General features: G+C 38.5%; 1 protein-coding gene across 3 annotated transcripts; it reads left to right on the top strand.

Moving 5' to 3' along the window:
* The first annotated feature begins 100 nt into the window (after nucleotides 1-100).
* LOC310725028 (exocyst complex component 3-like protein 4) lies at nucleotides 101-24,254 on the top strand. Of its 3 annotated transcripts, none has more exons than XM_083539591.1 (14): nucleotides 101-651; nucleotides 741-872; nucleotides 2,913-3,196; nucleotides 3,605-3,694; nucleotides 3,899-4,517; nucleotides 5,179-5,296; nucleotides 5,385-5,510; nucleotides 6,028-6,128; nucleotides 11,423-11,518; nucleotides 13,394-13,517; nucleotides 13,610-13,732; nucleotides 17,938-18,090; nucleotides 22,219-22,340; nucleotides 23,748-24,254. In XM_083539591.1, the coding sequence occupies exons 3-14, from the start codon at nucleotides 2,938-2,940 to the stop codon at nucleotides 23,941-23,943; spliced, it is 2,127 nt and encodes a 708-aa protein (XP_083395717.1). In that variant the 5' UTR covers nucleotides 101-651; nucleotides 741-872; nucleotides 2,913-2,937; the 3' UTR covers nucleotides 23,944-24,254. The 3 variants fall into 3 exon arrangements, with proteins under 3 accessions (XP_083395717.1, XP_083395715.1, XP_083395716.1); XM_083539589.1 differs by having other exon boundaries at nucleotides 3,602-3,694; XM_083539590.1 differs by lacking the exon at nucleotides 741-872 and having other exon boundaries at nucleotides 3,602-3,694.
* Nucleotides 24,255-27,666: the final 3,412 nt, after the last annotated feature.

The raw sequence follows: 27,666 nt of genomic DNA, 5'->3' as shown, positions 1-27,666 counted from the left end.
TTAAAAATGACCCTGTGGTTATTTATGTACAACATACTGTCACAGAGACTATAAACTTGAATACAATATTCGTCAATATTTAATATTCGTGTTCAGTAACTATCTCCAGTAACTTTAAGCATTATCTTTAAGATACTTTTATCAGATCAAATATGATATCAGGCAACTTATCAGAATATCATACTTGAATGTTAGTGCTTCACCGTTTGAGTGGGCTAGTATACATGGCCATATCCATTTAGTGTAGTTTTCTTTTCTTCAATTTTAACCAGTCTATTTTAGTCTGTGGTTTATTTAAATATTACAACTTCACTACATTTTGCAAGCTGTAAGCACAAAGCCTCTTCTTAAAAAAAAAATCATTAACAGCAACCCTGTCGTTATTCAGTAACATGAGCAAAAGGCGTTTTAGACCCGTTTTCCCTCAGTGGAGGTGATATAAGCTAAAGGCATAGCCTTTTTTTTTTTTTTTTTTCTTTACGTTTTATTTGTTAGATATGTGCACAAGTGTGCACAAGCTCAAATCTGATTACGTGCGAAAATAGGAAGTGAATTCAGCCTGGTTATATTTCTGTGTTAATGTAACACAACGTCAGGAATTGGCCGTGCTCGGATCCTCCACTGTTTCTATACATTTACATGAATAACCAGGTATTTTTCTTCTTCTTCTTCTGGTAAAACACGTGGTTGTAATAGTAGTGTGTCGCTTTAATGCTAAATGTAATCATATCGACGGCCAGGTGTTTTCCGATGTCATACACAAAGGTAAGTGCAGGTCGGGTGAACGAAGTGGAAACGAAAGGAATTGCACATGGGACTTTCAGGTGTCTGCTAATCCATAACCTACAGTAACTAACCTACAGTGGCTTATGGTAAGTGTCCTCCGATTACCAAATCATATTACATTTTATTAAATCGATATAAAGTACAAGTTTTTGGAGCTACTACTAACCTGTTTGAGTGGTAACAAAGGGTTAATTCCCTGCACCTTCTGTTGCTTTCCTGTAATCGTGCTGTGGCCGATGCTTATCTCAAGGTTAAAGCAGGTTTTCTCTTACCTTCACCTTTCAGACTGACTGTAGACTATTAGACAGAGTTTGTTTGACACTAAACAGGTACTGTAGGATAAGCTGTAGCTCAGTCTGCAAAATGGTACACTTGTTTTTCGAAGAACACAAAGACTATAGACTTCACTATACATTATACTATTAACTGTTTATGAGCAGCCTGGATCCTAATGTCAAAGTTACACAGTTTACTAGACTTGAAAGCTGGATTAATAAAGTGTGAACAAATATGCGTTTTATTATTTTGTATATAATGGTTCTCCTAAATCTTTTTTTATTTTTTATTTACTGGATATGGTTTATGCATTGTTCAACTGCCAGGATCCTCCTGACTTATTATCTCATTCCATATCTTATCATTGTGCTGCTTTATGTCAATGTCTTGTAGGCTTGTACATGAATTATTTGTTTATAGTAATGGTTTTAATCAGGTTAGGAATGCAGAAAATCCAGAGCCTATCCTTTATACTGGGTGAGACAATTCATACTGGGCAAGACAATTCGTTAAACAGTTCAGGCATTTATTTTTACAAAGTAGCCAGTCCCCCTTTTTTTTTAAATATATTTTAGGAGGTGGAAGGAAACAAGAGAATCCAGAGAAAGCCCACACTGACATAGAGAGAACAAACAAATCTCCACACAGATAGCTCTCGGCCTGCCACCAAGCTGCCCTTATGTATGATTTACTTTTAGTTAATAGAAAAGCAGTGAGGGTGGAAATACTTGAACTATTTGTACTGAACTCAGGTATTATTGAGTAAATATCCTTTTTTATTTAAGTCATGACCAATTCCATACAGACAGTCTGACCCCTTGTCCCATGCATGAGTTTACGGACATCCATGAATTGCTTGTCTCAGAATGATTAATAAGAAAGAGGGTACTCCACCCCTGCTTCTTACAGAGACTGTAGCATTATTTGGAATTGAATTTATATTTGCCAGATTATACTCATTATTGCATCAAAACAGAACAGATGTATAGCTTGCGCCTTCCCGTGGGCTCACCACCTGCAGGAGGGACCGTAAGGGACGGTGCTGTGAGGATTGGGCAGCAGTCGAAGGCGGGGGCCTGCTTAGACTGCTGCCCCCGCGACCCGAATTACGGATAAGCGGGAGAGAATGAATGAATGAATGAATGAATGTATTGCTTGCATTTTAGTTTTGTCCTAAGATTGTACTTATATCTGTGTATATATATATCTTTTACAGACATGTGTGTATATATAAGTATTTACGTAGACATTTCTTTTTCCCCAATCACTTGTGTTTTTGCTTATTTAATGGTGCAGTATTTCTTTTTGCTTTTTCTTCCTAGTGAAATATGTAAAATATGATTAAAAAAATACACAAAATATCTCATTGCTTTAACCCAAGTTTTAGCCGTTTGCCTCAACATAAATATATCATGTGGATAAGCAAACATAATTATGGTCTTATGATCTCAAAAAATATTTTGTGTTAGATAAGCATCTTTTTAGTCATTTTATAAGATTTGTATGCACATGTTACATTCTCATGAATCATTTAAAACCAAATGAATATTGAGTTTATTTTACTTTAAAGTAGTGGAATTTTAAAATGTATATTAATTCATCCTAATATATTAGTTAGGAATTCCCAGTTACTTGAATGCAGTATTATAAGTTTGTGTATTTGCAGTCAGATATGCACCACCTCCCCCACCACCTTGGGACAGATTCCATGTTTTCAGTAAGCAAAAAGTCATGGTGTTAAAAAAACAGCTTACAGGATTCAGATAATCAACACCTCTCAATGTAAGACAGTGGAAATGAGTATTTAGTTTTTTTCAGAAGTCTTTGGTTTTTTTTCTGTCACACTTTAGAGATTACAGGGCTTTGGTTGGAAGGATGGCAGATAATCTAAGCGGTGAAGCAAATGGATTCAGTGAAAATTCTGCATGTGGTGAGGACTCCAGTAACAAAACACAGATAAAGAAGAGGAATAGTATAATGAATGTTTTACGAAAAAGCATTCGAGTTGGAGAGATTAATAATTTGCCCCTGAGAAACAGTAAGAAAGAGCCAAATAGCAAAATGGAGAAAACACATATTGGAAATGACCTTGGGAATTCCTTTGACTATCAGGATCAGTTTCCAACTTCACTTAGTAAGTATTATATTATTAAAGTTTTAGTGAAAATCTATTTTATATTTTGTATTATCTCAAAATACCTTGTCCAGGTATAACAAAAGTCTTTAGTTTAAGCATATCTGAATAAATAAATTTTTTTTTTTTTTTTATGTTTTTTGTTGATTTATTAATAAGAATAAATAACTGATAGTAATCTGATTCTAATACTCAGTTTGAAACTAAATTACTTTATTCACAATAACTTGGCAGACAACAGGTATGGTTGTAATGTAGGGTCTTTCACCACTCTATATTCATTTTTCATTTGTCCTTTTCTACTTCCCCATTTTATTTAACTTTGCATAGAATCATTGTTGGCCATTTTTAGGCCAGAATTTAGATGATCAGTTATTTTTACTTGTTCTTTTGTTTATGATACAGTAGAAGAAGAGGCTTCAGTGTCATCAGAGGAGAGAATGGCAGAGGTCTGGAAGTTTTACACCCTCCCTGAGATCCCCCCAGAACCTTTATCAGGTATTTGTGTTTATTTCAAATAGTTTTTAACTTTTCTACTTATAGTCGTGGGAAGATGTCATACTTCTATGTACAGTGGCACCACCCCTGCTTAAAATATCTTATATATGTATGATGTTTCCATTCAATATTCATTTGAAGACTGAAATATTTATTTGATATCTTCATAATTGTGACTGTTTTTTATCTGTTTTATCTGTCTAGTAATGCAGATTAGCAATCTCATTAAGAATAATGTCTTGGATGAGGCCTATGCCAATATACTCTCTTTGCGGCGTGAGGTTCAGTGTGAGCATGAGGAACTGGGTGAAAAAGCTTCTCAGAAGGAGCTCTTAAATAAGGAGAAAGACTTGAAGTTCCTCTACAACCACCTAAGAGATAAACTCGCTGAAATTGTCCAGCAATCCTCTGTCCAGCCGTCTTGTAATGATCAGCAACTAGTGCGGGTGGCTGCCATTATTTTAGAGGAGGAAAAGCAAAAAGGAGACACGGAGGAAACTAGGGGATGGAGAGATGTCTGGAGGACAGCAATACAGAGAGGAGTTAAAGAGATAATCAAAAAGATTCACCTGGACAACCATGAACAAAATGCCTCCTGGTTATCAGTGCATTTAGGACAAGTGGGAAAAGTGATTGTTGAGCAGCTGAAGAAAGTAAAATCAGAACTAACCAGGTGTTACCCACCAAACTTCAATGTGTTTGAAATATACGTTTCAACCTTTCAAAAAGCTGTGGGAGAACACCTGAAAGGGCTTCTGGAAAAAGTGACAGAAGGAAAAGATTACTACGCCCTGCTGGATTTTATTTTGACGCGTTACCCAAGGTGAGGAGCTGGTTTGTAATTACTAGAATTACTTCTTGAATATTTGTAGTCACATTATCAATGCTCTGGAAGTATTATTTTCACATTAGTACAAATTGTACATTATTCGTTATTAATGATTCATTGTTTGACCATATTGACCAATTGAGTAATTTATAAGCGGCTTGGAAAATGTTTGTGTCATAATGATGTTGCTCAAGAAAAAAAATTTAGCTTCAGCTTTCTGTTGTCTGCAATATGACCCCTCTTGTGAATTTTGGATTCACAAGGCATACAATTTATGGGAAGAAGTGTCATAGTATGTTCATATTCTTCAGTTTTGGATACTATTAGTGTGCTTTTTTCATAGTAATATAACATTTAAAGTGGGTAAACCTTTTTCAAGTGATGGATTTAATTGTAAATGTCTATGACAAACTTATTATTGCTAGACATGGCAATTATATTGTGGCTACACAGTTGCAGTTGATACCTCAGTACATTCAGACAAATAAATAATCTCAAATAAGGCATTTACTGCACTCGACTATACTGACGATTATTGTCCTATTATATAATTATACTGTATTACTACTATAATAAACAATCAATAAATATTTTTATAAGAAACATTTAAATGAATATAGTGATGATTTTTCTAATGGTGTTACATTTACCACAGTGAGAAGATTATGGGAGACAAGTCCTTACAGCCAGAATTGAAGGAGGAGCTGAAGACTCTTAATTTAGACAGTCATTTTCTCGATCAGATCAAGAAAGCATACTGCGATCGCATTCAGGTAAAATACAGATGCAATAAGGTAGTGAAATAAAGCTACTGTGATTAGATGACACACTCAGAAATGAAAGATTTCTCAAACGTAACAGGCAGATGTGGAATTATCTCTGGACAACATCATAAAGCTGGAACAGGATGAAATGTGGAAAGACAAAATTGAACCACAGATTGATGAGAACCTTTACCTCTCTCACATTCACATGGATATCTTGATGGTATGCACTGCCGATTTTATCGCTTCATTAATATGGTTCAGTTTAAATTTTCTTTGAGGTACATTTTCACTGTGCAGGGAAATACATGCAGAAGATGTAATGTATAATATTACCTCTAGGTGGCAATAATGTTCGTATATATCAGGGGTCACCAACCTTTTTGAAACTGAGAGCTACTTCTTGGGTACCGATTAATGTGAAGGGCTAAAAGTTTGATGCACACAGTTTTCAGTTTAATCTGAAATAACATATTTGCTCAATTTACCTTTTATTATATGCTATTATTAATAATTAAGGATATTCATTTATGTGAAGACACTGATCATGTTAATGATTTCTCACAATGATTATCAACAATGATTTAACAAAGTAGGAAACAGCTATTTTTAGAAAAGGCCCGCGGGCGACTCATGTGGTCCTTGCGGGCTACCTGGTGCCCGTGGGCACTACGTTGGTGACCCCTGATATATATATTGTTTATTATGTCAACGTAATAATTTGCACTTTTCCTCCCTAGTACATTAAAGGACCAATCCAGGCATCCAGTTTGCTTGATGAGAAACTGGAGGAAGAAGTGATGTGCCGCTGCCTTCATGAGCTACAGGAATTTCCCAAACGGTTTGTAATTCACTATGTGTATATTATTTTAAGGTACAAGGTGTAAATATTCAAGATATTTATAACCAGGGCCCATACATTCCACCGGCTCCGATTTTCCTAGAATATTTGAACTGTTTAACATATAATTAGTAAATTGTCCAGCCAAATATAGATCACTGGCAACTATTATGTCCCTCTGTGAAAACAATGACTCTTTGTGTTTTTTCACTTTCATTTTGCATCATCGTTCTGTGTTGTAATAGTGGAGTTTCTTTTTAATATATATTTCAGATTTCTAAATCAATGAGACAACAATATTTAATGTGTTTTCATGAAAAAAAAAAATCCTTTTGATCTGTTATCTGGGTCAATAGATTTTGCATATATTTTAGGCAGGTGTGAAAGAATGCTGTAAATTAAGAATGCTTTAAAAAATAAAAGTGTTAATAGTTGTAAAACAGAATAAATGTTTTTGCTGCTTGTAGTACACTTGCACACAACTCAGCAGGAAGTTTGTTCTAAACATCTTAAAGAACTACCCATAGATCTTCTGTGGATGTAGTCTGCCCCAAATCCTTCTGTCTCTTCATGTAATCCTAAACACACTTGATGACATTGTGCCAAAATGTGTACTTCCAGGACTCTAATCTGAAGTTTTTAATGGCAGAATAAATTTGGGTTCAATCAGATGCCTACCTGATAGTATCGCATGATGTATGTGTATATATATATATATATATATATATATTCATTTTCTGCCGCTTATCCGTAATTCGGGTTGCAGGCCCCCGCCTTCGACTGCTGCCCAATCCTCACAGCACCGTCCCTTACGGTCCCTCCTGCAGGTGGTGAGCCCACGGGAAGGCGGCCCCACGTCACGGACCTTGATATTTCCCTCGTAAGGGACCCCCGGAGCATAGTGGGTTAAGGGCCTTGCTCAAGGGCCCAAGAGTGGCAGCCTGGCGATACCGGGGCTTGAACCCCAGACCTTCCGATCTGCAACCCAGCGCCTTAACCGCTGGAGCCACCACTCCCCCTATATATATATATATATATATATATATATATATATATATATATATATATATATATATATATATATATATATATATATATATATATATATATATATATATATATATATATATATATATACATACAGTGAGGAAAATAAGTATTTGAACACCCTGCTATTTTGCAAGTTCTCCCACTTAGAAATCATGGAGGGTGTTCAAATAAGTATTTGAACACCTGAGAAAGTCAATGTTAATATTTGGTACAGTAGCCTTTGTTTGCAATTACAGAGGTCAAACGTTTCCTGTAGTTTTTCACCAGGTTTGCACACACTGCAGGAGGGATTTTGGCCCACTCCTCCACACAGATCTTCTCTAGATCAGTCAGGTTTCTGGCCTGTCGCTGAGAAACACGGAGTTTGAGCTCCCTCCAAAGATTCTCTATTGGGTTTAGGTCTGGAGACTGGCTAGGCCACGCCAGAACCTTGATATGCTTCTTACAGAGCCACTCCTTGGTTATCCTGGCTGTGTGCTTCGGGTCATTGTCATGTTGGAAGACCCAGCCTCGACCCATCTTCAATGCTCTAACTGAGGGAAGGAGGTTGTTCCCCAAAATCTCGCAATACATGGCCCCGGTCATCCTCTCCTTAATACAGTGCAGTCGCCCTGTCCCATGTGCAGAAAAACACCCCCAAAGCATGATGCTACCACCCCCATGCTTCACAGTAGGGATGGTGTTCTTGGGATGGTACTCATCCATCTTCTACCTCCAAACATGTTTAGTGGAATTATGACCCAAAAGTTCTATTTTGGTCTCATCTGACCACATGACTTTCTCCCATGACTCCTCTGGATCATCCAAATGGTCATTGGCAAACTTAAGACGTGCCTGGACATGTGCTGGTTTAAGCAGGGAAACCTTCCGTGCCATGCAGGATTTTAAACCATGACGTCTTAGTGTATTACCAACAGTAACCTTGGAAACAGTGGTCCCAGCTCTTTTCGGGTCATTAACCAGCTCCTCCCGTGTAGTTCTGGGCTGATTTCTCACCTTCCTTAGGATCATTGAGACCCCACGAGGTGAGATCTTGCATGGAGCCCCAGTCCGAGGAAGATTGACTTTTTCGATAGCTTTTTCCATAGCTTCTTCCATTTTTTAATGATTGCTCCAACAGTGGACCTTTTTTCACCAAGCTGCTTGGCAATTTCCCCGTAGCCCTTTCCAGCCTTGTGGAGGTGTACAATTTTGTCTCTAGTGTCTTTGGACAGCTCTTTGGTCTTGGCCATGTTAGTAGTTGGATTCTTACTGATTGTATGGGGTGGACAGGTGTCTTTATGCAGCTAACGACCTCAAACAGGTGCATCTAATTTAGGATAATAAATGTAGTGGAGGTGGACATTTTAAAGGCAGACTAACAGGTCTTTGAGGGTCAGAATTCTAGCTTATAGACAGGTGTTCAAATACTTATTTGCAGCTGTATCATACAAATAAATAGTTTAAAAATCATATATTGTGATTTCTGGATTTTTTTTTTTGTTTAGATTATGTCTCTCACAGTGGACATGCACCTACGATGACAATTTCAGACCCCTCCATGATTTCTAAATGGGAGAACTTGCAAAATAGCAGGGTGTTCAAATACTTATTTTCCTCACTATATATATATATATATATATATATATATATATATATATATATATATATATATATATATATATATATATATATATATATATATATATATATATACAGTGAGGAAAATAAGTATTTGAACACCCTGCTATTTTGCAAGTTCTCCCACTTAGAAATCATGGAGGGGTCTGAAATTGTCATCGTAGGTGCATGTCCACTGTGAGAGACATAATCTAAAAAAAAAAATCCAGAAATCACAATATATGATTTTTAAACTATTTATTTGTATGATACAGCTGCAAATAAGTATTTGAACACCTGTCTATCAGCTAGAATTCTGACCCTCAAAGACCTGTTAGTCTGCCTTTAAAATGTCCACCTCCACTACATTTGTTATCCTAAATTAGATTCAACTGTTTGAGGTCGTTAGCTGCATAAAGACACCTGTCCACCCCATACAATCAGTAAGAATCCAACTACTAACATGGACAAGACCAAAGAGCTGTCCAAAGACACTAGGGACAAAATTGTACACCTCCACAAGGCTGGAAAGGGCTACGGGGAAATTGCCAAGCAGCTTGGTGAAAAAAGGTCCACTGTTGAAGCAATCATTAAAAAATGGAAGAAGCTAAACATGACTGTCAATCTCCCTCGGACTGGGGCTCCATGCAAGATCTCACCTCGTGGGGTCTCAATGATCCTAAGGAAGATGAGAAATCAGCCCAGAACTACACAGTAGGAGCTGATCAACGGCCTGAAAAGAGCTGGGACCACCGTTTCCAAGGTTACTGTTGGTAATACACTAAAACGTCATGGTTTGAAATCATGCATGGTACGGAAGGTTCCCCTGCTTAAACCAGCACATGTCCAGGCACGTCTTAAGTTTGCCAATGACCATTTGGATGATCCAGAGGAGTCATGGGAGAAAGTCATGTGGTCAGATGAGACCAAAATATAACTTTTGGGTCATAATTCCACTAAACATGTTTGAAGGAAGAAAAATGATGAGTACCATCCCAAGAACACCATCCCTACTGTGAAGCATGGGGGTGGTAGCATCATGCTTTGGGGGTGTATTTCTGCACATGGGACAGGGCGACTGCACTGTATTAAGGAAAGAATGACAGGGGCCATGTATTGCGAGATTTTGGGGAACAACCTCCTTTCCTCAGTTAGAGCATTGAAGATGGGTCGAGGCTGGGTCTTCCAACATGACAATGACCTGAAGCACACAGCCAGGATAACCAAGGAGTGGCTCTGTAAGAAGCATATCAAGGTTCTGGCGTGGCCTAGCCAGTCTCCAGACCTAAACCCAATAGAGAATCTTTGGAGGGAGCTTAAAGTCCGTGTTTCCCAGTGTCAGGCCAGAAACCTGACTGATCTAGAGAAGATCTGTGTGGAGGAGTGGGCCAAAATCCCTCCTGCAGTGTTTGTAAACCTGGTAAAAAACTACAGGAAACGTTTGACCTCTGTAATTGCAAACAAAGGCTACTGTACCAAATATTAACATTGACTTTCTCAGGTGTTCAAATACTTATTTGCAGCTGCATCATACAAATAAATAGTTTAAAAATCATATATTGTGATTTTTGGATTTTTTTTTTAGATTATGTCTCTCACAGTGGACATGCACCTACGATGACAATTTCAGACTCCTCCATGATTTCTAAGTGGGAGAACTTGCAAAATAGTAGGGTGTTCAAATACTTATTTTCCTCACTGTATATATATATATATACACACAGTACAGACCAAAAGTTTATATATATTATATATACAGTACAGACCAAAAGTTTGGACACACCTTCTCATTCAAAGAGTTTTCTTTATTTTCATGACTATGAAAATTGTAGAGTCACACTGAAGGCATCAAAACTATGAATTAACACATGTGGAATTATATACATAACAAAAAAGTGAACTGAAACCATGTCATATTGTAGGTTCTTCAAAGTAGGCATCAAGAGAATGCCAAGAGTGTGCAAAGCAGTAATCTAAGCAAAAGGTGGCTACTTTGAAGAACCTACAATATGACAAATTTTCAGTTGTTTCACACTTTTTTGTTATGTATATAATACTAGCACCTAGCACCATACTAGCACCTGGTTTTGGAAGCATTGTGTTTGCTAAAGAATGGAGATCATTTCTGTGGAGACAGGTTGGTCGCAGAGGGAGGCGGTGACACCGGCTCCTGGTGTAAGCAGGTTATGGAAGGGGGCAACAGGCTCGCCCCCTGGCATAGGCAAGTTGTCGATGGAAGCCTCAATATCACCCCCTGACATGGTCACGTCATGGGAGGAGGCCTTGACATGACCCTTATGGATAGTGAGAGGAGGCTCAGAATGGTCTTGGGAGGCCACCTGAATTTAGAAAGGTCTTTGGACGCTGCCTTGGGCTTGAGCAAAACAGAAACATTAACACAGACACGAAAATAAACGCTGCCATTATGGATTTTGTGGCAACTAGCGTTCAGAGTGTGTCTGCACACTGCTGCAAATAGCGGAGAAGGGGCGAACCTCTCATAGCTATATCTGTGTTCCAAATACAAATCAATGTCTGTAAAATGCTAAGTTGAAGTTTCATTTTTTGGGAGGATTTCAACATACCATGTATTATCATATCATAGCTTTACTTTACTCTTTATCTCTACCTCTCTCTTTCAAAAGATTTGAGTCGGCCTTTGTACAATGGAACAAAACTCTGGATCCCTCTTTATGGGCTGAATATCACATAACTTACATCAACAGTTTTAGAGATTTCAAGTAAGTACTTCATCAAACACTGAATTCCTAACACAAAGTGTGTAGTTAAACTGTGCAGAAGCTTGTGCTTGCTACAACAGCACATATACTAAACTGTGAAGAAGCTAAATACTGTAATCAGTTCATGTCTGGTAAATATTTGAAGTGACGCACGTTTTTTTTTTTTTTTTTTTCAAAACTCCCATACATTGATTTTCCAGCTTTCAGAGAGTTTCTCTAAAATACCTTTTCCCATTTTCATATTTGAAAAATAAAGGATCCTGCTCTGAAGTAGGTGAATGAAAAAATCACTGTTGTCAACCCCACACAGATCCAACAATGTTAGAATGCTACCTTCTTCTTTTTACTGAAAACACAATATGATTATTGTATTTTTTGGAATTATGGTAAAACCCTGTTTGTCCTGTGCAATATCTAACAACCAGATTCTGAATTATGTGTCCATACTTTAACATAAATCACATAAATTGCAACTAAATAAAAAATACTTTATTCTTTTTATAAACACAATTGCACATTGCACAAGTGTCAAGTGTACAACATATAAGCTGCTATTTAAACCAGACATGAGACAGAGTACAGTGACCAATGTTTTTGTTAACTGTATACTAATAGAGCATTTAAAGAATTGTATGCATTTTATTTTTGTTTGTCAAGAATTTTGTAAAAACAATAAATATATGATTCAGGAACGCAGATTCAGGTGAAACTGCAGTCGATAGATTATTCAAAAGAATGAGTTTCTGAGAACGTTAAAGCCCTTGCTTGTAACCTGCAAGATTTTAAGTCACATGATTTAATGGAAACGCTGCAACTGACAGAGGAACGTTTTTTATAGCTCACATGCACTGTTGTGTGGGGGGGAAAGTCCCTAAAGCTCTGAAACAATATGCACTCTGATCAGACGTTTATTTCGTTTAAAAAAAAAAAAAAAACACAACCAGGCTTCATTCTGCAAACTGGTTTTTATTGTTGCTTTAGTGTTTGACAGTAGTTTATGGATTAGTAAAGAGTTTTTACTATTCATGACAAACTAACATAGTCATAATACGAGAAATCCCACCTAATGCATGTGCTTATTTATTTATTTATTTATTTATTTATTTATTTATTTATTTATTTATTTATTCATTCATACATATATTCATACATTTAATCCTTATTTTTTATTATGTTTTTTTTACTGATGGATGGCTAACATACTACAGCCTGAAAAAATCCCCAGCCTTGAAAAACACTGCATATTTTGTCTTAGCTCCTCCTCATGGGGGATTCTGGAACGTTTTCCAACTCTTTGTGAGATGTAATCTCTAGTGCAGTTCCTGGGTTTTCCCATTCATTGGGACATGTTCGGTTCTGGAACATATTCCTTAATTGAAAACTAACTTGGGGCTTTCTTATACACTAAGTTGCCTAACAGCAGCCACAACCCCAGCCCAACTGGGAAATTTTTTAGATCAATGACTTCCCTCCAGTACTCTCCCAGATTACCAAACTTTTCAATTTATCACAAAGATTAACTCAGTAATCATATGAAAACCCCCATTTTGGCAGGAGCCCATGCTGCAATACAAATGCAGTGATTGCAACAGGGCCACCACTGATCTGAGCTGCTTATTAGTCTCACATTTTTTCCTCATTTGAAGTGACCATCCCCCACTTTTCTGGGAGAAATTGTCCCTGATTTGGAGGTGCTGATTTATTGTTCCCAGTGGAAGTTTATATATCTGTATGGATATCACACTGATACCCAGTGATACCCAGTGTTTCATTTAAGAAAGCAGGTACATTTGTTAAATCATTTAATCATACATTATATATTTATATATTTTTTTGTGTGTGTCCGTATGTGTGGTTGTATATGTGATCATCTAGAGAGCAAATTGAGAGCTACAGACAGAAGTGGCCAAGTCAGGTGAATCAGCTAGACAAGGAAATAGATGGATTGGTTAATAAACTGAGCCAGGCTCTTATAAATTATTTCAAAACTGACACTAAGGTAAGGCAAATTATTAGTGTGCTTCTCTGTCTTTTCCCATATAATAAAATGTTGTGATAAATTAAGTTGTATTCAATTTTTATTCTGCATAGCCTCTACTGAAGATGATGATGACAGGAAAGTGGCTGAACTCCGATGAAGACTTTCAAGAGCTGCATAAGAAAATTGAAAGCCTTTCAAAAAAATGCAAACACATGAGTCCCCAACATGCAGAGGTATCAATATCTGTGCCATGTTTTTCTCTCTGTATCTCTCTCTCTCTCTCTCTCTCTCGCTCTCTCTCTCACACACACACACACACACACACACACACACACACACACACACACACACACACACACACACAGTCTAATTTAATGACTTGTTGCGTAGCACAAAAAGCAAACAAAGTGCAAACATTTAGATCTAATAGTGAAGAATGTCATCAGGGGGGCATTATTTAATTTTATGTGAGCACCAACAATGTATTGTGTCGGCTCTTGGTATCATCCATCCATCCATCCATCTTCTCCCGCTTATCCGAAGCCGGGTCGCGGGGGCAGCAGTCTAAGCAGAGATGCCCAGACTTCCCTCTCCCTAGACACTTCTTCCAGCTCTTCCGGGGGGACACCGAGGCATTCCCAGGCCAGCCGGGAGACATAGTCTCTCCAGCGTGTCCTAGGTCTTCCCCGGGTCTCCTCCCAGTGGGACGCGCCTGGAACACCTTTCCAGGAAGGCGTCCAGGAGGCATCCGGAACAGATGCCCGAGCCACCTCAGCTGACCCCTCTCGATGTGGAGGAGCAGCGGCTCTACTCTGAGCTCCTCCCGAGTGACCGAGCTTCTCAACCTATCTCTAAGGGATCGCCCAGCCACCATGCGGAGAAAGCTCATTTCAGCCGCCTGTATCCGGGATCTTGTCCTTTCGGTCATGACCCAGAGCTCATGACCATAGGTGAGAGTAGGAACGTAGATTGACCGGTAAACCGAGAGTTTCGCCTTGCGGCTCAGCTCTTTCTTCACCACGACAGACCGGTACATCGACCGCATTACTGCAGAAGATGCACCGATCCGTCTGTCAATCTCCCGTTCCACCCTCTCTCACTCGTGAACAAAACCCCAAGATACTTAAACTCCTCCACTTGCGGCAGGAACTCTCCACCAACCTGAAGTGGGCAAGCCACCCTTTTCCGACTGAGGACCATGGCCTCGGATTTGGAGGTGCTGATTCTCATCCCAGCCGCTTCACACTCGGCTGCAAACCGTCCCAGTGCATGCTGAAGGGCCTGGTCTAATGAAGCCAACATGACAACATCATCTGCAAAGAGCAGAGACGAAATCGTGTTGTCACCAAACCGGACACCCTCCGGCCCCTGGCTGTGCCTAGAAATTCTGTCCATAAAAATTATGAACAGAACCGGGGACAAATGGCAGCCCTGCCGGAGTCCAACATGCACCGGGAACAAGTCTGACTTACTGCCGGCAATGCGAACCAAGCTCCTGCTTCGGTCGTACAGGGACCGGACAGCCCTTAGTAAAGAACCCCGGACCCCATACTCCCGGAGCACCCTCCACAGGCCGCCGCGAGGGACACAGTCGAATGCCTTTTCCAAATCCACAAAACACATGTGGACTGGTTGGGCAAACTCCCATGAACCCTCCAGCACCCTGTAGAGGGTATAGAGCTGGTCCAGTGTTCCAAGGCCTGGATGAAAACCACACTGTTCCTCCTGAATCCGAGGTTCTACTATCGGCCGTATTCTCCTCTCCAGTACCCTGGCATAGACTTTCCCAGGTAGGCTGAGAAGTGTGATCCCCCTATAGTTGGAACACACCCTCCGGTCCCCCTTCTTAAAAAGAGGGACCACCACCCCGGTCTGCCATTCCAGAGGCACTGTCCCCGACCGCCACGCGATGCTGCAGAGGCGTGTCAGCCAAGACAGCCCCACAACATCCAAAGACTTGAGGTACTCAGGGCGGATCTCATCCACCCCCGGTGCCCTGCCACCGAGGAGTTTCTTTATTACCTCTGTGACTTCAGCTTGGGTGATGGACGAGTCCACCTCTGAGCCCTCAGCCTCTGCTTCCTCAATGGAAGACGTGACTGCAGGATTGAGGAGATCCTCGAAGTATTCCTTCCACCGTCCAACGACATCCCCAGTTGAGGTCAACAGCTCCCCAACTCCACTGTAAACAGCATTGGTAGGGCACTGCTTCCCTCTCCTGAGGCGCCGGACGGTTTGCCAGAATCTCTTCTAGGCCAGCCGATAGTCCTTCTCCATGGCCTCACCGAACTCCTCCCAGGCCCGAGTTTTTGCCTCCACAACCACCCGGGCTGAAGTTCGCTTGGCCTGCCGGTACCCGATAGGACTCCTTCTTCAACTTGACAGCATCCCTTACTTGCGGTTTCCACCACCGGGTTCGGGGATTGCCGCCTCGACAGGCACCGGAGACCTTACGGCCACAGCTCCGAGCGGCCGCTTCGACAATGGAGGTGGAGAACATGGTCCACTCGGACTCAATATCTCCGGCCTCCCTCGGGATCTGGTCAAAGCTCCGCCGGAGGTGGGAGTTGAAGATCTCTCTGACAGGAGACTCGGCCAAACGTTCCCAGCAGACCCTCACAGTATGCTTGGGTCTGCCGAGTCTGTCCAGCTTCCTCCCCGCCATCGGATCTAACTCACCACCAGGTGGTGATCAGTTGACAGTTCCGCCCCTCTCTTTACCCGAGTGTCCAAGACATACGGCCGCAGGTCAGATGAAACGACCACAAAGTCGATCATTGACCTACGGCCTAGCGTGTCCTGGTGCCATGTGCACTGATGGACACCCTTATGCTTGAGCATGGTGTTCGTTATGGACAAACTGTAACTAGCACAGAAGTCCAATAACTGAACACCGCTCGGGTTCAGATCCTCCCAATCACGCCCCTCCAGGTGTCACTGTCGCTGCCCACGTGGGCATTGAAGTCTCCCAGTAGAACGACGGAGTCCCCAGTCAGAGCACTATCCAGCACCCCTCCCAGAGACCCCAAGAAGGCCGGGTACTCTACACTGCCGTTTGGCCCGTAGGCACACACAGTGAGAGACCTATCCCCGACCTGTAGGCGCAGGGAAACGACCCTCTCATTCACCCGGTGATCCCGACTATCTCTTGTCGGAACCTCTCAACCTCACGCACAATCTCAGGCTCCTTCCCCGCCAGCGAGGTGACATTCCACGTCCCTAGAGCTAGCTTTCGTGTACAGGGATCGGGTTGTCTAGGCCCCCGCCTTCGACTGCTGCCCGATTCTCTAAGCACCGGCCCCTTACGGTCCCTCCTGCAGGTGGTGAGCCCACAGGAAGGCGGCCCCACGCCGCTCCTTCGGGCTGAGCCCGGCCGGACCCCGTGGGGGAAGGCCCGGCCACCAGGCGTTTGCACACGAGCCCCAACCCCGGGCCTGGCCCATACCGGGCGACGTCACGGTCCTTGGTCTGTTTTTTCTCATAAGGGTTTTTGAACCGCTCTTAGTCTGACCCGTCGCCTAGGACCTGTTTGCCTTGGGAGACCCTACCAGGGGCATATGGCCCCGGACAACATAGCTCCTAGGGTCATTCGGGTACTCAGACTTCTCCACCACGTTAAGGTGGCAGTTCAAGGAGGGGCTCTTGATGCCAATCAATGATGCCAAAATATTATCTAGAATATCTTTGTATGCTTTAGCATTAAGATTTCAATTAACTGGAACAGTACACAAACCTGTTCTAGTATGCGCACAAAGAGAGTTCCATAAAGACATTGTTTGTCAAGGTGTGTGTGGAAATATCTTGGCCATTGTATTTCTAGTAGGCGAATGGTTAAATGGTGGTAAATGAAAGTTACAGACAGCGAATACAGTAGCAAATCTTTTTGAAGATTTTTTTGAAGCGAATGTTTGAAACATGTAGAGACACACAGCCTCTACAGTTGTGTACCTTTTCAAACCATGTAGCACGTAGAGCTTTGGATAAAGAGCAAAGAGATCAAAGCTAAAAAATAAATCCAGATGGTGTATTTTTATCTAAATGTCAGTGGGTGCTATTTACAGTAGTATTACACTTGATATCAACTGCAGGAAAATCAGAAAACAGGTTCAACAGTCAAAAGTCAAATAAACAGATTTGCAAAAGGTTTTGCTTTCAGGTTTCCTTATTTATATACAAACTTTTACATACAGCATGTATCAAATTGTCAAATTGCAGTAAAAACGTATTACAATTGGGAGTATTAGAAAATCCTGTTTCTCACAATAGAGGAACTGAACTGCTAAGTCCACACAGTTATAAAAGTTGTCAAATGCGGTGTCAACTCTTACAGTTCCCTATTTTGTTGCTAAAACAGATTTTATCTTAAGTAAAAATTCTGTCAATAAAAGAAAAGCTTTTTTCTCTAATTTTCTGTTTGTGTATGTATGTTTTACTGCAGGAATTTGTGAGTGATGTGCATTACTTTGTGGTGAAGGAGTATATATCTCAGTTGATGAAGAATAACTATTCATGCAAAAACAGGAAGAATGAAAAGGCTGCAGCAAAAATCGGAGAGCAGTGGGGTGAAATCTGCGAGCTCTTTCAGGAAATGGTACAGCAACCACACCTTCTTTATGTTTCTTATTGCTTGTTGGTACAAAAACTAATACATTATAATCTCTTTTTTTTTTAGTTTAAGCGACATCTCTACTAATTTGCTTTGGCATTGCAACATTCTGATCCAGAACAATACAAAAACACTTTCAGTATTAAAACCTTACGGTATAAAAATCTTACTCCTGTAATTAATAATGTTTAAATGATAAATTATTATGATTTTGAAATTGAATACCTGAACTTTAAAAAGTTTACAGTATTGATGTATGTAATGTAAGTAGCTTTAATCTGTATGAGTAGCTTAAAACCATTTTAAGGTTGTTGTCAAGCTGCAAATAAAATCCTGCTATAGTTTCTATATGTCTTAGGAAGGAGATGTCAAGTCAAGTCGAGTCAAGTTTATTTCTATAGCGCTTTTCACAATGGACATTGTCTCAAAGCGTCTTTACAGAATTTAACAGTTAGGGTGAATGATGCGTATTTATCCCTGATGAGCAGGCCATAGCGACTGTGGCGATGAAAAACTCCCTTAGATGTTATGAGGAAGAAACCTTGAGAGGAACCAGACTCAAAAGGGGAACACATCCTCATTTGGGTGATATGAAGAGTGTGATTATAAATCTTTAAACAATACAGAACACTGGAGAGTGAGAACTAACATGAGCACTGGAATGTAAGATTATGAGTAATGTCCTTTCCACAGTCTTCTACAGTCATTTCATAGTATGGAACCAGGAGCTACTGAGCAACTCATAAAATAGCTCATTATTTGCGATCATCATAGATCCAACACCAGTTTCTCCATGCACCTTAAAGAAGTCCAATGTCCAAACTCCACATTAATGGAATCCAAATAGCGCTGGTACATCTCTAGATGGTTCGGGATGTTTGTGGGGTCGGCATCTACTTCTTTAAAGGTCCATAATCTTCATGAGGTGGGACATGACTGGAGCTGGCTCAACCTCAGGATGCCTCAGAATGGTTAAAGAAAGAGAAGCAGTGGAGAGGAATTAGCATAGCTGCTGTTCATGATATTAAAAAGCACAAGTTGATAATGTGCATTTGATCAGATGTACGGAAACACAAGCGTATGATATGTGATATGTGTTATGTGTAGGCCATGCTAAAAATATGTGTTTTTACTCTGCACTTAAACTGGGAGAGTGTGTCTGAGCCCCGAACACTGTCAGGAAGACTATTCCAAAGTTTAGGAGCTAAATGTGAGCATGCTCTACCACCTTTAGTGGATTTTGCTATTCTAGGAACTACTAGAAGTCCAGAGTTTTGAGATCTCAAGGAGCGTGATGGATTGTCGTTACCATTTTGTAGACTTAAATAAAGAGCTATCCAGGTTAAAGCAAGTAAATTATAGGGTGCCACAAGGTTCAGTTCTAGGACCCCTGCTTTTCACAATATACATGCTTCCTTTGGGAAATATTATTAAAAGGCATGGGATTAGCTTCCACTGTTATGTTGATGATACCCAGCTATATATCTCATCGAAACCAGATGATACAGCTCAATTGGCTCAGATAACTGAGTGTGTTAAAGAATTTAAAGATCGGATGACTCATAACTTTTTATTATTACATTTTGCTAAGAGAAAATTTGCTCATCGGCCCAAAAACCAGTACACAGAAGCTTCAGCATTTCAACCTGCATTTAAAAGGATGTACTGTAACTAATAGTTCAACAGTAAAAGACCTGGGAGTTATTTTAGACAGCAACTTGTCTTTTAAAAATCATATCAGCCATATTACAAAAACAGCCTTCTTCCACCTTAGAAATATTAATAAGCTAAGAAACATGTTGTCTATATCTGATGCAGAGAAGCTCATCCACGCATTTATGATCTCCAGACTGGACTATTGTAATGCATTACTAGGTGGTTGTCCTGCATCATTAATAAACAAGCTACAGTTAGTCCAGAATGCAGCAGCCAGAGTTCTTACAAGGTCGAAAAAAAATTATCACATAACCCCAATCTTATCATCCCTACACTGGCTACCTGTTAAGTTTTGAATTGACTACAAACTACTGCTACTTACTTACAAAGCCCTAAATGGTTCACCTTCCATGTATCTTTCCAGTCTCCTAACACGTTACAATCCGTCACACTCCCTGAGATCTCAAAACTCAGGACTTCTAGTAGTTCCTAGAATAGCAAAGTCCACTAAAGATGGTAGAGCATTCTCACATTTAGCTCCTAAACTTTGGAATAGTCATCCAATCTTTTAATTCTTTAATACACTCAGTTATCTGAGCCAATTGAGCTGTATCGTCTGGTTTCGATGTGCTATATAGCTGGGTATCATCAGCATTACAGTGGAAGCTAATCCCATCAGACTGTCTGTATGGAATTGGTCATGAGTTAAATTTCTCTGAAATTTCTCTGAATTTCTCTGGATTCTCTTGTTTCCTCCCACCATGATGATCGCAAAAGTTGAGCTATTTCATGAGTTGCTTAGTAGCTCCTAGTTTTATAACCACAAATGACTGTAAAAGACTTTAGAAAGAACATTACTCATAATTGTACATTCAGGTGCTCATGTTAGTTCTTATTCTCCAGTGTTCTGTATTGTTTAAAGATATATAATCGCACTCTTGATATCACTCAAATGAGGATGGGTTCCCCTTTTGAGTCTGGTTCATCTCAAGGTTTCTTCCTCATGTCATCTAAGGGAGTTTTTAATTGCCACAGTCGCCAAGGCTTGCTCATCAGAGATAAATACACATCATTCACCTTAACACTTAAATTTGGTAAAGCTGCTTTAAGACAATGCTTGTAGTGAAAAGTGCTATAGAATAAACTTGACTTGATTGTAGTGTGGTTGTAGCGTGACAGACCTGGGGGTCTGTACACGGTGGCCAGAGCGAGAGATAGTATGGGTTTTCTATGTATGTCTGAAAGTAGAACTTTAAGAACGAGCACTTCAAATTATTTAAACCTGAATCCTAATCTCTGACTAACATTGAGAAGGGCACTATAAATGGTAGCACACAACCAGTCTGACGGGGCTCATGCTTATAAGCATATCCTGACGGTGTAGACTCGTTTAGACCCATATAATCATTTGGTTTAATCCAGGTCTCAGTGAGACAGAGTGCTGAGAGATTAGTATCTGTGATCATCTCATTTACAATGAGTGCTTTGGGTGCAAGTGATCAAATTTTTAAACTTTCAACTCTTCAACTTTACATCTCATGAGTTATTGCTGCATTGTTGTTTGTACAGCAACTGAATAAACTTGTTTGCATGTTCTGGAATAGTGGCATAATAACAACTAGTTTACTCATTTACACTACTGAAAGGAGATTCTTTATAGCTGAATAATAAGCTTTAGGTATTGTGAATGGTTTTGCCATGTTTAAAACTAATTACCTTGTGTTTGGTTTTTTGGGTTGACACATCATTTAATAGTTTTCATTTAATCAACTAGTGGGAAAGGTGGCAAGAAATGTTCTTTAGAATGTGTCAGTTAGGAAAAAATAATTTTGTTAGAAAATGTAGGAAAAACACATTTTTCTTTATATTCCTGACTGCAAATTATGCTTTAAGTCATAATTCCAAATTATTTTAAATATAAATAAGCATTTCCAGGTTGGTTTGCAAGAACCTAATATAAGGTTGTATCATTATATTAAATTATGATTATGATTAATATTAATTTTGTTTTCTTGAAATAGAATCTAAATTATATTTATTTAGCAGAAAATAATATCTGAAGTATAAATGTTTATAAAGGTAACCTAGAAATGTATATATATATATATATATATATATATATATATATATATATATATATATATATATATATATATATATATATATATATATATATATCAGATATCTAAAAAAAAGTCCATAAGGTAGGTCCTTCAGTTAACTGTCATAATTTATTTTAACTACTTATTATAAATAGCCTCCTTTTCCAGGCAACCCTCAAAGATCCTATGCCATGTGCGCAATTTCCCGGACATCTGTTGAGCTTGTTTAACACCTCGCTTCCTTTCTTTCCAAATATCTCTGGCCCTGCTTCGTGTTAGGGGTCATCATTTAAAAAAAAGAAAGTTGATCTAAAGAACTGGATTACTATATTACCTTGCTCATTTTTCTCCATAGAATTCTGTTCAACACTGGCTCTATCCAGTAGGGTGCCACCTTGAAAAGATCATTGGTGAGATAAAAGAGAGTGAAATAAAAAATCACCTACGGCCAATGGTTGAGGAATATCCAGATTTCAGGTGAGGTCCCTTTTTTTAATTTAGCTGTGGTTACCAGCAATGTGTAAGTGGTTTAAGTCATTAAACAAATCTTGCACTGAAAGAAGAAGAAAAATTATTTAACAACATTAAACATCATTAAACAACAAAATGAATATAACAGATAATCTGACTTTCTGTGCCAATAGTAACCCCATTTTACAAGATCATAGGTTACTTGCCAAAGTAGTTGTACATAATTGGCTTTTGATACCTGGATTACATGTTTTAGAGCTTTGCTTTAATCAGGGTTTTTTTTGTTTTTGTTTTTGTTTTTTTTTACAGTAATTCTAGTATTTTCTACACCTTTAAAAAAAAAAAGTTGTCTAGGCCTTGATGAGTCACACATACTTAGCGTAAATGGTATTGGCTCTTTGTCTCATTTGTTTTCACACATGCAGGAAATTGTGGTGATTTAAAATAGAGGGAGATGGAATTTCCAGCCATATTCCGAGAAAAAATAGGATACTACAGTTACTGTACATGTACTGTATAAAAACCAATTTAGTACACTTAATTTATATATAAATAAACAAAATTAAACATTTATTTTTAATCACTAATCATTTGTTTTACTGATGCGGGAAATCTCAAATCATGCACCAAAATCTGCCATGATGCACACATCCCACAGTTACATTTACATTTACATTTGCGGCATTTAGCAGACGCCCCTGTCCAGAGCGATGTACAAAAGTGCTTTGAGACTCTATCAGTGAATAATCTACACTGGTACGCTAGATTACAATTTAAGATACATCAGCCTACAACACTCTGTTGAGAGGTTTTTTCAACAAAGCAAACTTGGAAAGTGTTAGTTTAAGGCTTTCAGGGAGAGGAAGGTCTTCACCCGTCACTTGAAGATAGTCAGGGACTCCACCATTCGGACACCTAGGGGAAGTTCATTTCACCACCTCGGTGCCAGATCAGAGAAAAGCCTAAATGATTGATGAGGTCTCTGAGGTAAGAGGGTGCATTTTTGCAAAACTGGTCCATTTTTGCCCTTGTAGGCAAGCATCAGTGTTTTAATCTGATACGTGCAGCTACCAGAAGCCAGTGGAGGGAGTGCAGCAGTGGGGTGGTGTGGGAGAACTTGGGCAGGTTAAACACAAGTTGTGCAGCCTCGTTTTAGATCATAGCTTTCAGGGGTAGACCTGCCAGCAGACAGTATTAATTTAAGCTACATTTAGAACAGATAGAGATGTGCGATTAAGTTTGCGATTAATCAAAAGTTAACAATGACAATCATGCAATTAATTGTGATTAAATCTTGTTAAATATATAGTATATTTATATTTGTAATAACCATTTAAAAATGTGAAAGTTATGGTAACAAAAAAAAAATTTGAAAAAATACGATCTAACCCTGAATTTTTTACTCATTTGCAGCCACAAGCATTTGTCGGCAGTACTGTATTTTCGTGGAGTAACAAGGGGCAAGCAGAGACAGATCCAGCAGATGCTTTCTAATCTGAAGCAACATGCCAGGAATGCTGGCACTCTACAGCATGTCCTATTTAATGAAATGGAGGTATCAGAGGTTACAGATTGCCTGATCAAAATCCCATTCTGTTCTCCCTGGTAGTTGTATTTTCTTAAGTCAGATAGCTAAGTCTAGAGATGCTCAGGGTTGGAATTTGCCAAAAAAAACATGATATTAGTTGTATATATAATTTTTTTTAAGTATATTTTATAAATGCATGTTTAGTGAAATCAGGCAACTTTTTAGGACAAATGTGCTTTGGGTTGAGAATACTGCATACAACAGTGGCAGCTACAGAACCTGATTTGTAAGGCTTAGTTTACAACATATTTACAACTACAGTTACAGTAAAAGTCAGGACACACCTTCTCCTTTATTGTTTTATATACGGTATATATACACACATGCACACAAATTTTCCAGAGTAGCTACATTTCGCTTTGATGACAGCTAGGCAAACTCATTGCATACTCTTAGTTGATTTACAAGGTTTACCTGCCATAGTTTTCAGTTCACATGTTTTCCTTGTCAAGAGTTCATTTGTGAAATTTTTTGCCTTTATAATCGAATTTTGACCAAGAAACCATCAATTTAGAATGAACAAGCAGAAGAGACTTGCTTGGGCCAAAATAAATAAATGGTCATTAAATCAGTGGAAAACTGTCTTTTAGTCTTGTGGCTCCAAATTTCAGCTTTTTGGTTCTAAATTTTGTGTCTATGTTATGTCTATCTATGGCAGTTCCTGAAAGTGTGGTTCCCACTGTGAGACATGGAGGAGGAGGTTTGATGGTGTGGGGGTGCTTTGCTGGTGACACTTTTGGTGATTTAGTCAGAATTGAGACCACAGTTTACCAGCATGGCTAGCACAGCATTTTTCAGTGATGTTAAATCTCATCTGGTTTTGCACTTGGTGGGACCATAGTTTGTTTTCCAACAAGACAATGGTCACAAACACACCTCTAGGGATATGTAAGCGCTATTTGTTCAAGAAGGAGTGTGATGGAGTGCTGTATCAGATGACCTGACCTCCACAATCACCTGATCTAAATCCAGTTGAGATGGTTTGGGATGTGTTGGACTAAAGAGTAAAGGAGAAGCAGCCAATAAGCGCTGAACACCACTCAGAACTTCTCAGAATTGTTGGAGATCCATTCCATTATTTCATAGTTTGGGTGTTTTCGGTATTAATATACAATGTTAAAAATATTAAATATGAAGAAAAACTACTGAAGGAAAAGGTGTATACTATATAAAGGTGTGTACTATAAATCTTTTTCATGGTTTTAAATTGAGAAAAAAATAATTACTTTGTAAATGCTCACAAACATTTTGTAATCATACCATATGCATAAAACTTTCACAGCAGCGTTCTAAAATCCAAAATGTCAACACATATGGTAGTGAAATGAACTAATTCATATAAACTGTTCATTTAAAAAGAATTAGCTTGATTAAGAAAGTAAAAACTCAATTTAAACATTTACATTTAAATACATTTGCAAAGGTATTTACAGTTATATAAAATAATATCTATTTTCAAATGTGAATTTTAGGACTTGTGTATTTTCTCTTTACTATTTACTAATGATTTTCAATTTGAATTGATCTTTCACTGTTTTTTGGGTAAACACCTAATATCTTATTGTTTTTGAAACACTGACTTCTGACTTTTGTTTATATGCAACAAACTAGATCATTTAAAAGTATGAAGATTTACTTTTGCCAACAAATATACAGATGCCGGTACAAAAATTTAATAAACAGTTAAATTTTATTTTCACACACAAAAAAAAAACATCTCATATCATGAATAACAGCTAATATTTAAAATACTTTGCCATTCCTTTTGTAAAAGTGTTCTTTACTAGTTATAGATCTGTAAAAGTGTTCTTCACTAGATATAGATCTGGTGACTGGGCAGGCAATTCCATGATAGATAACACTCCAGCTGACTGCTCTCTAAATAACACATACAGAGCTTGGGCATATTTTTTGGGTCACTGTTTTGTTTTGTTCCAGATGGAATTGCATGGCGTGAAAGAATGGAATGGTAGCCTTGTTCATATAATACTCCTTTTAACATTTGACCTACATGTATATAATGAGTTAGCAAGTTCTCCAAATATAAACAGAAACATGTGTAATGGAAAGGCATAGCTACGTATATTTTAATCTAAAACCTACTGTTATTGTCTAAGTTGACAGATTGATTAAAATTAAAACCATTGAACTGAGAATGTATCTCTCAGAAATGATAAAAGTCTAAATGTTTTCACACTTTTACAATAACTTTTTTATTGGGGGGGACAAAAAAAAAAAGCTAAACCCACAGTTTTAGACATTTCAGGATTGAGAGATCAATTGGAATAGGACTGAAATTAGAAATTAGTGACAACTGCTAGTATTTAAAAGATGCTGTAGTTTGGAATCATAAAGTCTTTAGCAGCTTAGGGAAAGTGGTAGCTCAGTGATTAAGGCATTACAAACTGGACCGGAATGTCACAAGTTCAAATACCAGCATCACCAAGCTGCCACAGCTGGGCTCTTGACACGCTCCTGCTCAGTTCTAAGTCAACCTGGAGAAGGGCATCTGCCAAATGTAAATGTTAATTTGTCCACATGTGGCCTGACTGCAGGAAATGTGGGAAAATATTGTAAATTGTGCAAATATTTTATTAGTATTAAAAAGATTATATTTTTCTTTAAATGTGATAATAGTAAACCCTTTTTGAATTGCCTGGTATTATTTTTTTCTAAACTATATGTCCATGTCTGTAACTGTTTTTAATAACATTGATTGAATGTTTTCCCGTGGGCTCACCACCTGCAGGAGGGACCGTAAGGGACGGTGCTGTGAGGATTGGGCAGCAGTCGAAGGTGGGGGCCTGCTTAGACTGCTGCCCCCGTGACCCGAATTACGGATAAGCGGGAGAAAATGAATGAATGAATGAATGATTGAATGTTGATTTTTTTTTAACAGCATATAGTTCATCACTTATAATTTTTAAGTGGGAATGACCCTCTTACTAGTCACATTGAAGCGTTGTGTTAGATGTCTATCCTTTGGTTGCACTCAGAATAAGCACATTTAATGCTAAAATGAATAATGAAATATTCTTGCATAATCGTGAATTTTTAGTATTCAGCTTCATGTACAATACTTTGGGTCACTTTATAGCTTAATAAGATAAATTTTTCTGTCTTATGAATGTTTTTACTACCATATTTCAGTTGCTGGGATTAATTTACTGTGGCATGATAATGAGTTTTGTGATTTGCCTGCTTTATCCTGACGACCTTAACCCTTTAAATGGCTGCCAATCATAGTCACATGATGTTCACATTGAGGCAACAAAATTAGCAATGTTCTAATGTGCTTGATATTTGCATTAAGATGTAAAATAAAGAAGGTTTGACACATCTGTATCTCGTATTTTTTTAAAAATCTTTCACTTATAACGTTTACTTTCTATCAAATCAAATCAAATCAAATCAAATCAAATTTTATTCATCACATACAGATACATACAGGGTACGACATGTAGTGAAATGTTTTGTACGATAGTCCGGCATGAGGGAATAGGATGGGGGAAAGAAAAGGAGGCAGATAAATAACTATAAGGTATAAGAAAAACTATTAAAATAAAATAAAATAAATAAATAAAATAAAGTAAAAGAAGTATAGTTTAGGTATAGTTTAGGGTTAAGTGAATCAAACTGCAAAATAATACAAGTGTAATAAAGTACAAAATACAACAGCCACACCATGTATCAAAATAAACTACTGTACTTTTGTATTTTAAAAATACTAAAACATACTTTTAG

This window comes from Silurus aristotelis, assembly GCF_946808225.1.
Source record: "Silurus aristotelis genome assembly, chromosome: 4".
Taxonomy (NCBI): Eukaryota; Metazoa; Chordata; class Actinopteri; order Siluriformes; family Siluridae; genus Silurus; species Silurus aristotelis.
The sequence above is the reverse complement of the archived record's forward strand: the minus strand, read 5'-3'. Positions and strand labels throughout refer to the sequence as shown.